This window comes from Aplysia californica, unplaced genomic scaffold (assembly GCF_000002075.1).
Source record: "Aplysia californica isolate F4 #8 unplaced genomic scaffold, AplCal3.0 scaffold00067, whole genome shotgun sequence".
NCBI classification, from domain to species: Eukaryota; Metazoa; Mollusca; class Gastropoda; order Aplysiida; family Aplysiidae; genus Aplysia; species Aplysia californica.
In genome coordinates this window covers 1,724,611-1,736,524 of record NW_004797337.1, presented here as the reverse complement: position 1 = coordinate 1,736,524, position 11,914 = coordinate 1,724,611, and the positions used below count along the sequence as shown (strand labels likewise).

Genomic DNA, 11,914 nt, shown 5'->3' with positions numbered 1-11,914 from the left:
AGAGAGAGAGAGAGAGAGAGAGAGAGAGAGAGAAAGAATGATATATAATTTTACTCATGTGTAAAAAGACCAGTTGAAAGTTGCCGTGTGTTTGGAAAAAATAAAGGAAAATTAATATATAGAGATCTAATCTAAAGTTAGGCCTAGTAATTCGACTGAGCGTATGTGTGTATACATGTTGTCGGGGTGCGGGTGGATGACGTCATAAGAGTTTAAGAGAGTATTGTAATAAATAGACTAGTAATACAATATAATATGCTTTTATTATAGGCCTAGTTTTTATTATTATAAACTGGCTGGAAAGTACCGGGTTTTTACAGTGGCATTAGTTACATCTACAATATCTTTTCAAGTAAAAACTAAAACAGGAAAAGTGTAAGCTTCTTTTTACCTGACGTTACTGGAATTGTTTACAATGGGTTAAGAGACCATAGATTGACCGACTCTCACTCTCCTGTCCCGATGTTTGCTCTCTCCTCTTCAACTCACCAGCTACAAAGTATCGATTTGCCGAGCCTGCACGATTCCGAGAAAGCGGAAGCGCTGCGTCATAATTCCGGGATCGCTCTCTTTTCTTCAGTCACCGTCGCGAGTTTGCGCGCGCACTCGTAAACACGGATGTAGAGCGGAGGTTTGGCGTTGTTATATAAACCGGTCGGAATTTTTCATAGCAGTATCCACAGACTTGCCGGCTTCTGCTACGGACTCAAGAGTTCCCTCTCTCTACTTTACAAGAAATCGCCAGTTCTCTTCCTGACAGAAAAGCAGCAATGGCCCAAAAGTTGAAAATTGGATACTGGAAAATTCGTGGGGTAAGCGAGACAATGCTGTTTGAAGTAGGCTATGTGTAATAAACTTATGATGAAGGCTGTGTAGGCAAGGCTACTGCATGCACGTTTGTAGATTCTATCTCGGATGAATAAGATCTATAAAATCTAGATTGTTGCTTTTGATAGAGTTGCTACAGTCTATGAGGCCAGTAGATCTATATTATAATTATCACTATGAATGGTTATGACTCTGTTATGGTTAAAGTAACATTAAGTAAAGTAATTAAAGCAAATGAATTAATGTATTCAAAGAGTGCGGACATGTATGTACATTAATAGGCCAAGCCAATGAACATTTCATTATAATGCTTTAGTCTAAACTAGAAATCTAGATCTAAATCTAGTGTAGATCTTTTTGCAGACCCCCCCCCCCTTCCAATTGTGCAGGAGAGTTTTGCAAAGAGAGCAACCGAGCAAGGTTTCAATGAATTAGATTTGCTGGAGTTGCCAGTCTCAGATGCCTAGAATTTTGCCGAATTTTATAGTTTATAATAGTTTGTCGTTTTTCTCTGTCAAATAAAGAATGTGACAGTGCTGCACTGTAGGACAAGGCAGGTGGATCAATTTGAATTCTCAAACTCAAACTCCTGAGTAAAAATGATTATAATATAAATACCATTATCAGGTAGGCATGTATATATGACTGAACATTGAACAGGGAACTGAATTCTAAATCACGGGTGGATAGCTCATATTATTTGTCGTTCTGCTAGTAATTTATACACCTTTAATTTTTCATTAGGCCTATCGCCTAACTTCGATTATGGATACACATATGTCGAACAACATATATACTGGTCGATCCCCTACAGGTTTGAGTTTAAATCTGTGAGCGCCCTACTATAATGATTATAATAATGTTCAGCTTTAAGGGATGCCCATGGGGGTTCAGGTCTGGTCGGGTTGGGTCGGGATGATCGTCCCCTTCGTCACCTGAAAACAAACGCGTTTGTTTTTGAGTCGGCGAGTTAGGCGCGATCGGCTTGTGCCATGATGGCTGCTTTGCGCCCTCAACCTGGGGCTAGCAAACCGCCTCGGCCAGACCCGATCCTCCAATGGGCACCCCCCCGTATTAGCATTTTTGCATCATGATGCCTTAACCCAATATGGTGCTGCTGGTGACATAAATTGGTTTAGCCGGGTATGCTTGCTATTTGTTTATTATTTAGTTTAGATACTACTGTATTCTTAGGGAGCAGCATTTTTATCTTGTTACAAGAGAAGGAGCAATAAAAGCTTTTACAGGGAACTTCATAGTAATATGATTCTCTTTGTTGAATAAGTAGTAGGAAATGAAATTTAATCGCTCATCTTTCACAGGATGAATATATAGGCTACAGCTGATTAAAAGAGAATACGGCAAAATCATCGCGCTATGATCTCAAAAACGAAAAAGAATAGAAAACTCTTGCTTGGACACATGCGCTGCAAATATTTTAAAGTTTTTATGTTCATTTTTTACAAGTCTTAATTATATGGCCACCACTGGCTACACATCAAGGCGATATGAGAATTCCTCCCAAAAGCCTCTCAGGATGTCTGATGATGTCTTTGTCCACTGTGTTGATTGATTGTAGCTGTTATTCGATGTTTCATGAAAATTGATTTGCTGGAAGTGGTGGAACATAAAAGTTTTGTCTTTAACATATCTGATCGAATAACAACTACAATCAACACGGTGGCATGAGACATTCTGATGCGGATTTAAACTTGAAAATATGTGCAGCGCATGTGTCCAAGCTAGAGATTTCTATTCTTTTTCGTTTTTGAAATATAGCATGATGATTTTGGCGTATTCTCTTTTAATTTAAAATCACCCTGTATAGAGAAACGATACAATAGGCCTACTGTTTTCCTACGTAACTACTTTTACTTTTTGAAAATCAAACAACTTTTGACGAAAAAGTTGCACTTGATGTGTGAGTAGGAAGTTTTCATTGGTTTTGACACACAAAAATGCATTGTGGCATTTTAATTTTAATACTAAGTGTTGCTAAAAGAACATGAATTTCTTCTAAGGCTAACAATATATGTTGACCAAAATAAATGTCGATATGGGCAGCTCATTATCTTACCAGTTTTCCTGCTGAAGAGCTTACATTTTAAAAATATATTTTGGCATTTGTAATATATTTGCTTGCCATGTCTCTTTGGATGACAACTGTATGCTCTATCACTATCAGCCAAAAACATGAAGCCAAGAGTGTAGGTTTATACACCGTTATAAGTTGAAAGCACCATCTACTCAACGAGGATAGATCGATATGAATGAGTGACCTCTTTTAGCTCCGTTAATATGCCCGAAAAGGATTCTGTTATCATCTATTCTATGAATATAAATTTTTTTTGAATGGCTGTAAAAGTGATGTTTCTTCACATTCACATGAATAAACTGTTCTTCATCTCCACCTTCTTGGAGAATTCAAGAGATATCATGCAGCTGATGTTAACTTTGTTCATATTTGAGGACATATAGATTATTGTCCTATATATATATATAAAGATGGTATTTTAGTGGTGGTATAATGTATTACACTGTGTCTGTGGTGTAATTATTACCTTGGCTCACCACCTTGCACTGTAAGCAAAGGCAAAGGACAGAAGTTCCAGTCTCAAGGGGAGAAGTTATATCATGTTGTTGAGTATGTCTATTTTTCTGCTGAAATGCAGTTGTGTATCTCCATTCACTTGGGTTGGCCTTGACCGTTAGGGTTGAAGCATCCTCTGTCCAGTTGCTGATCTGTAAGGCTTTGCAAAATATTCACGAACTGTCATTATTGGCAGTATTAAATTATTGTTGTGAATGAAAAGAGCGGCGCAGTGGGAAATGGATCTTATTTAATCATTATTATTTTATTTACTTTTTCTCCTACAGCTTGGACAGCCAATTCGTCTACTTTTGACGTATGCAGGTGCAGAGTTTGATGAAGATCAGTATGAGCAGGGTGAAGGTGAGGAAGTATTCCATCTTGGCTATGTTCAAATTTTATGCAAGTTACGTAAAACACTTAGTTAAAAACAGAACTAAAAAGTTAGGTACTGAATCTTTGTTTTTTGTTAAAACTCTTGTGTGAGGTCTCATTGCTGTTTGATCTGGATGTAAAAAAAAATAATTGTAGTTCAAGTTAAGGCATTTTTTACAGGGTAAAGATTTTTGTTGTTGTTTTGTTTGAGAAAACTTTTAAATGGAAAATGTGTCCATGTTTCTGAGAGTTTCTCTATGTTGATGAGTACTGGTAATTAATTATTAACTGTAAGTATATTATTATTTCTTTGTTTCAGGACCAGAGTTCAGCAGAGATGAATGGTTAAACGTAAAGCCCAAACTTGGACTTGATTTCCCCAATGTAAGTGGCTTTCCAGTAATTAAGCTTCTGAATATGCTTGACTCACTTTTGATTTGCACCGATATTTGACTCTCTTGTGATTTTTTTCTTCTGTAAAGAAAACGAATAATAATCTCTCTCTATATATATGTATATACTTGTAAGGTATTTATTGCAATCAGTTGGTGGGTGGTCTGGTGAAGTTTGCACCTTCTTTCCTATCAAACCTCTATTGCCCTCATCTCTTCTTCTTTTCTTTGTATGTTACTCTATAGAAATTCCTCTAGTCTTCAGCTCATATATATATATCTTAATAGTGTCACAATTGCTCTAAACCTCTCACTAAGACTTAAAGAGGCTTGTTTCCAGGTTATGGACACACTTACTATTGATGTTAGCATTGAAACAAATGGGGTGAATAAACAGTATTATAATATGTCCCGACAGAAAAGACTGTGTAATGTTTCTGTTTTGTTTGTGGTGCGTTGGATTATTGTATCACTTTTTCTTAATCTGAAGATATTCTTCTTGAAATGTATGGAGGTAGAACTCGTTAAATACAGTTGACCCTGCTCTGACAGCCAGCTGTACTAGACAAAAACCTGTACAAACGGCCACTTCCCCTTTCCCCCTAGCCGTTTGAAAAAAAAAGATTGTAATGACACTGTGTAAGATGTCCACCTGTCTAAGACAATCACTTTTCTCGTCGACATTGGGTGGCTGTCTTAGACAAGTTCGAATTGTAGTTGTTGTACGGTACCTTTGAATTTCTAATTTGAATTCCATAATGTGTGGCCTCATGAAAGCATTATTTTGGTTCTGTCATTCAGCTTCCCTATCTCTTCGATGGTGATGTGAAGATCACACAAAGTAATGCCATCCTGAGGTATCTGGGTGCCAAGTTCAGTCTGTGTGAGTACTATTGTTGTTGTTTTTTTCTGATATGGTGCAACGATTCCTAAACTGGATTAAAAATGTGACTTGTTTAGTGCAATGACCATGTGAAATCAGCGCCTTTGGTTTCTATGGTTTTCCTTTACTAGCATTTGAGATCGAAAAGCTAAATTTTAATACTTAAATTGTTTTGTAGAAGCAAGGGTATGGACATGTACTTGAAATTCCTTTTGATCATGTTTAGTTAAAAATTGGCTGGGCAGAATCCGAACCTGCTACAAAGTGCTGGTTTAAAGTATGACACTGGGGGTACTTGAGAATGTTTGGACATTGCATGTACCCATTTGAACACTCGTTTTCGTTATGACCAAAAAAGGGTTATGAAGAATATATATAATTTAGAGGGAAAAACATTAGGGGCAAATTGTAATGTGACTTCTGCTGATTCTGAGTTGTTACTTATCAGTTATGGGTTAAAGTTGCTCTTATCTAAAAACAGCACTCTGTCTGTTGGGTTAAGCATCTGTAGGTGAAATTCCACTATGTGAAGTGATATAAATCTCTGCTAGTGTTTGGTTATCATAAAGAATTTTTGACAAACTTGACTTTTCTCTAATATGCGTAATTTTTTTTTCGCATATATATGTTCATAGCTGCCAACCATTAATTCGTTAAAATGTATTTGATATGTTTTTGAGGGTTTGAGTATCGAAGTATGTTTTCAAATCGGGAAGTATTGATATGCTGAAAAAAAAAATTAACTTCCACGTTTATTGATTGCAGAAAAGTGTGTGTATGGAAGGGGGGGGGGGGGAGTTACTTGGCCAATGCCCACCCTCTTGACCTACCACACTGGTAAAGAGTCTATTCTTTTGGTTTTGAAAAATTGGCAGCTATGTATATGTATGTAGGTATGTATATATGAGTTCGCTTAAATCGAACACAGTAAAAAAAATAGCGGTACACCGAAATAAAATTTGATCCCCAATGTAATTTTTTATTTGCTATTTGAGCAAATTCTCAGCTGAAGAGAATCCATCCGCCCCTCAAATTTCGGTTGAAGCTGACTTTGCTGTATTATCATTTGTTTAATGAAGAAATGAATCGTTTTGTTCTGCAGTGGGAGAAGACCCAAAAGTCCAAGCTTACTCAGAGATGATGCTGGAGAATGCCATGGACATGAGAAATGCTTTGGTCAGATTGGTCTACAGCCCAGGCTATGTAAGCTCACCCATTTTTTTGTTGTTGTAAAGTTTTAGTAAGTGTTTTACAGCAATTGTAATTGCTGTTTAAAGTTGTTGTTTTTTGTGATTCAAGAGTGGATTGATGCTCTTGTACCATATATGATTCTTGCTCCTCTTTTTGTGTCAGTTGTGAAAATGGAAGGTGCACCCCTGTTTCAAGGCATTTTTCATAAAGAGAAATTATATTTTTTAGTTTTATGCTAAATTTTACCCCTTAAACATAAATCAGACATGTTTTTACTGTTTTAGTTTAAATTCAGTAAATTATAATTTTTCGTTAAACTGAATTTTTTGGAGGTGAAGGTAGTAGCACCGTGACATCATTGGACCCTGGTGTCCGTTCAGAACTGCTGTGAGAAATAGTTTTTTTCTGTGGGATTTTAATGCTCACGGAACATGTGAATGGAGACCTCTCTTATTGGCTGAGAGCATGCTTATGGCTGTCCCCATACTCTTGCAGCGTGTGTTTGGAGGGCGCCACTAGTAGGTTGTACTTCTTTACTTTCCCTCTTTTGTTTCTGTCTGTCTGTCTTTCTTTTCCCCCCAGCACTATTATGTTATGTCAATGTGGTGCTCTTTACTCAAACAAACTCAAAAACATTCATATATTCTTACTGTTCACTTTTGTTTTGCAGGATGAAAATGTTGACAAATATTTTACGCAAGTGGATGAAAAGTTCAAGCAATTTGAAGCTTTTCTGGGAAAGAAGGACTGGTTTGCTGGTGGCAAAAACGTAAGTGTGTGGATGGGAAGGAGCAATTAATGTTAGCAGTTTAACTCAACCCTTCCTAAATTGCTCGTTATCGCATGGTAGTTTCTCTCTTGCTGCCACCCATTTTTATATGACCTTTTTCTCTGAATTCTTAAACTCTTTTTCATTCAAATTGAGCCTGAATCTTGATATCTTAATTTTAGTACCCATAAGCATTTTACGGCACGTACAAGACAATTAAGTCACGTAAGTGCAGAAAATTAGAGGGGTTACAAGAGAGTAACAGACATAAAAAAGAAGGAGGAGAAATAAGGACGATACATGTTGGAAAGAAAAGAAGGAGCAGACCACACCAGAGTACCAGACATCCACCCACAATCTATATTTATCATAGTCAAGCTTGTCATTTAGGTATTCCGGAAGGAGAAACAATGTGCTTTAGTGGCCCCGTTGAACTCTAGTACTGCATTTCTTCCAGCCAGTTTTGGCTGAATTGAACAGGAAAAAGGTAGGGTGGGAAAGTGACAAAGAAATTAAGAGATAAAAGCCACAGCTGAGAAAATCAATATCTTACTTTACATCAATGTTTTAGATCCAAAGACTTTTAATAACTGTGGAGCAGGTCCATGAAAACATTAATGAAACTGCGGTGACACACGTAACACAATGCGGAAAAAAGATTCGAAGTAGTGATAGAATCGTTCTTCATTTTTTTCTGTTTGAGGCAACCTTCTTCGAACAAAAAATAAAATACTCAAGCAAAACATTTCAGTCTGTATAGCAAGTGTCAAGATTGTAGCCTGTTTAGTTACATCGATTTTTGTATTCTTTTAGGAAAAAGATAGGGTGGGAAAGTGATAAAGGAATTAAAGGATAAAAGCCATGGCTGAGAAAACCAATATCTTCTTTTACATCAATATTTTAGATCTGAAGACTTTTATTTTTTAACTGTGGGGCAGGTCCATGAAAAAATTAATGAAACTTTGGTGACACACGTACCATAATGCTGAAATTATGACTTGTTGAAAAAAAGATTCAAAGCAGTGATAGAACCATTCTTTTTTTTTTCCTGTTTGAAGCAACCTTCTCTAACAAAAAGAAAAAAAATACTCAAGCAAACCTTTCTGCTTGTATAGCTAGTATCAAGATTGTAGCCTATTTAGTTAACATAGATTTTTATATTCTTCTCCCCTTCACAGCCCACCATTTGTGACTTCCACATCTACGAGCTGTTGGACCAGCACCGGCTCATGAGGCCCGAGTCCCTCAAGGGCTACTCCAATCTCCTCGCTTTCTTGGACAGATTTGAGGCCTTGCCTCAGATCAAGGCTTTCCTGCAGTCGGACAAGTGCATTAAACGACCGGTGAACAACAAATGCGCAAACTGGAAGTAAAATGTAAAATTTTAGCCTTTTATATAAAATGAATTTGTCACATTTGTATGGCTAGCTATTGTTGCAATACTGAGTTTGGTATTTCAAAGGTTAATGCAGGCGTTTCTTTCATGTCCTTGAGTGAAACGTCTTACAAATTGTATGGGCACGCCAACAGGTGTTTTGTTGACATTGTCAGACAGTTTTTTCTTTACTGTGAAGACGAGCACACTCTGGTTTGTGTTGGCTGATAACCCCAGTATCGCACTCTCCCTGGGTAGATGATCTGTTATTCCAGAGAAATGCCAGCTTTGTCAATTTGATAATCCAGTATTGGTTCTTTATTTCATTGTTGCCACCTTGTTGTTTTAATTTATAAAGTGGAAGCTGATCGATCATGGATCTGTCGTGTTAACTATTTTGTGTTTCTATTGTCATGTACTGTGGGAACTTAAAATGAAGTCATTTTGCACCTTGTTTCACCTGCATGTTGTTTCTCGTAGTCATTGGTGCAAATAAATCGGTCATCTCTGTATTGTTGTCCTTAACTGATCATTGAGATTATCATGGACAAAGATGTTGAGTGGGAGATAATACGGTAACACACATTTTTTTGTACTTTGATATTAATGTTACAAAAGTGATATTAGTACTTATTCTAAAAAATTCTCAGAACTTGTCCATAATATGACCTTATGCAGTTGCGAGCGTCGTAAAACTCTTACCAAACTCAGACCTCGTCTCTACTTTTTGTTATTTTATTCATAATAGGCACTGATATTATGTTCTGATTTAGAAGTAGAAAATTTTAAAGATCTGATCACTGATAGGATACAGGTCTGTTTTTATATCCGCTGATGCTTGATATGGTCGGTTCAAAATGAATGTTAATATGTTGGGAGGTCAACCAGATGTACTGTGTACGGTACAGTTGCAACTTATCAAGCTGTTGATATTTTGTTGCAGTGTGGTTACATTTGAAATTGCGAAGTCAAATTTTTAATCCGTCAGATTTTTAAACTAACACTAAAGGTTAAGATAACAACAGGTAACAACAAGTGGGAGGTTGTAATTTGAAAGATGGAAATGGTTTTGGGCTCACAGTGAAAGAAACATTATGCTTTGTGCAGCCCTTTGAAAATATTGAGTAAAACACATGGCTGGCGAAAGAGGAATTTACGTGGCCCTAACATTCCAGTTTCATTTAATTTCAATGGGCTGTGTCTCATGGTGCTGTTGGGGGAAGAAAATCAGTTTTTATGTTAATTTTGTGCCAGTAAATTTCACTAGTCTATGATATAAGTAGGTGTTCATTTAATATGCACATGAACTACATGCATATTTATGTTTGTGAGTGTGTGTGAACCTCCACACAATGCTTCATGTTGAAATGAGTGTACTTCTAAAGCTCACACTGAAGGGATTCCATTTATCTGTGAAAGCACAAGGTTCACTAATTTATGTCCACCAGAGAGATTAAATGCCTTGGGTTGTTCTGGGTAGATTATGGCACCTTTGGGCATTCAAATGTTCCAGATTTTAGGGGTGCTTGTACTGTTTTCTGATGCCTGTTGCTGCTTTGAAAAGCCGTATTTTGTTTTTAAAAATCTTGTTTGTGGAATTTAAGCTTTACACAATACATTTTTATTCCCAAAATAAAAATTTGGTTTGTCTTTTTTCTTAGTACACATGACATGATAGAGTTGGGAAGTAAAATCTCCATGTCGTTTGAGTGAGTGGAAATTAACTTGGGTTCAACGGAATAGTCTTACTGGTTTCATTCTTCAGTTCTGCCAGGTCCAGGTACATTAGATTAACCCTATCCGTACAACCTAGGGTAATTTTGTACCCCTGGGGTTGTATTCTTCACATTTTAGAATACTTCTAGTAAGATCTCTTTGAAACTTTCAGTATTTTTCAAAAAATCATTTTGACAGACTGCTATACAAAGCGTACAGATCGGATTAACGAGTAAATTTCCTCTTTGGAAAGTGCTGGCACAGAGTCGTATGGATACGATAGGAAAACACGACGTACTGATAGGGTTAAGAAGAAAGGAAGGAACCCATTCTGCACAATTGTCAACCAGTGCATATGATTTAAATAATATGAAATGTATTTGGTAATACTTTTTTGAGGGTATGAGTGAGAAAGTCCATTTTCATTTCAGTTGTTGTTGTTGTTGTTATTGATCCAGCAACAGCTGGGCTCTTGCCCTTCTGTTCAATGCCATGTAGTGATAATAGCAGAGCAGCTTTGTGGAGTTGCAGTAATGTTCCATAGAGTGTGTTGTTAGTCGTTTCAGAAAAGATGGTGGGTGGTTGGCGGGTGCTGTGGTGTGGTTTGCTTCTTTTTTCCTATTAAACATCTATCGTCCTTCTCCCCTTCTTCTTTTTAATGTTTGTTACTCTCTTATAACACTTTTAATCTTCTGGCACTCATATGACCTTATTGCGTTGCAAGTGCCATAAAACTCTTACTAAAACAGAAAAGATGTAGTCTCTGTTTTCTAATATTGCTTCTCGTGGACTTGCAGATGCTGCAGAAAAAATACACGTTTTATGAACTTCCAAGACTATTTGTGAATAACAATGAGAACAGTGTCTATTTATATAGACAACTAAGAAATCTTAAGCTGCAGGACTACTTCGAAAGGCTTAAGTTTATTGAATGTAGAAAAGTGTGCTGGAAGGGTCTTTTTAGGGGGGGGGGGGGGGGGGGGGGGGTGTTACTTGGCCAATTCACATCATCTTGTATATTAGTTACATAATGGTTTTTTAATTATTTTTTTTTTAAATAGTCGGCAGCTATGATAATATTGAAACTTATTGTTTGTCAGCTTAAATTGAATATTTTGTTCACCTCCAGTTCAATCACTTTTAGTTTTACTGGGTTTTTTTTTTCAACTTCTCCCGTACACTCGCCGAAGATGTTACAGACGTCTGTTGTATAGGAGTTTAGTGTTTCACCTTTACACACAGCAGACCCGAGTTCAATTCCCGAGTGGGGAGAATTTTTATCAAGTGTCAAATATCGGTGGGTGTTTGACGGGTGCTCTGGTGTGGTTTTCTTCTTCTTTCCAATGAAACGTCTATCATCTTTATCTCCCCTCCTTCTTTTTTGTGTTTGTTACTCTCTTGTAACACCTCTAATCTTCGACACTTATGACCTTATTGTGTTGCAGGTTCCGTAAAACACTTACTAAAACTAAACTGTCAAGCATCGTGGCTGTTCTGCTGGGATGCTGCACCTCTCTCAGCACGGTTGGCCCGCCATCTAAATGAGTTAAATTGTGTTGATGGAGGCGGGGGAAAAAACCAACAATCCCATTCTTCATAGTAAATATTATGTTAAAACTTAGAGCGTGGGAGGTTGGCAGGTGCTCTGGTGTGGATTGCTCCTTCTTTCCTATCAAACATCTGTCGTCCTTATAACCTCCCCTCTTTCTTTTTTGTGTAGGCCAATGTTACTCTCTTGTCAAACATAATCTATTCTTCGGCACTTATATGATGACCTTATTGTGTTGCGAGTGCC

The 11,914-nt window shown here is 37.1% G+C and overlaps 1 protein-coding gene across 1 annotated transcript; it reads left to right on the top strand.

Annotated features, from left to right (window-relative positions):
* The first annotated feature begins 624 nt into the window (after window positions 1–624).
* LOC101851251 (glutathione S-transferase Mu 5) lies at window positions 625–8,780 on the top strand. Its single transcript, XM_005093671.3, has 7 exons — window positions 625–812; window positions 3,706–3,781; window positions 4,113–4,177; window positions 4,987–5,068; window positions 6,171–6,271; window positions 6,930–7,028; window positions 8,207–8,780. Exons 1-7 carry the CDS (start codon window positions 771–773, stop codon window positions 8,399–8,401), a joined length of 660 nt encoding a protein of 219 aa, XP_005093728.1. The 5' UTR covers window positions 625–770; the 3' UTR covers window positions 8,402–8,780.
* Window positions 8,781–11,914: the final 3,134 nt, after the last annotated feature.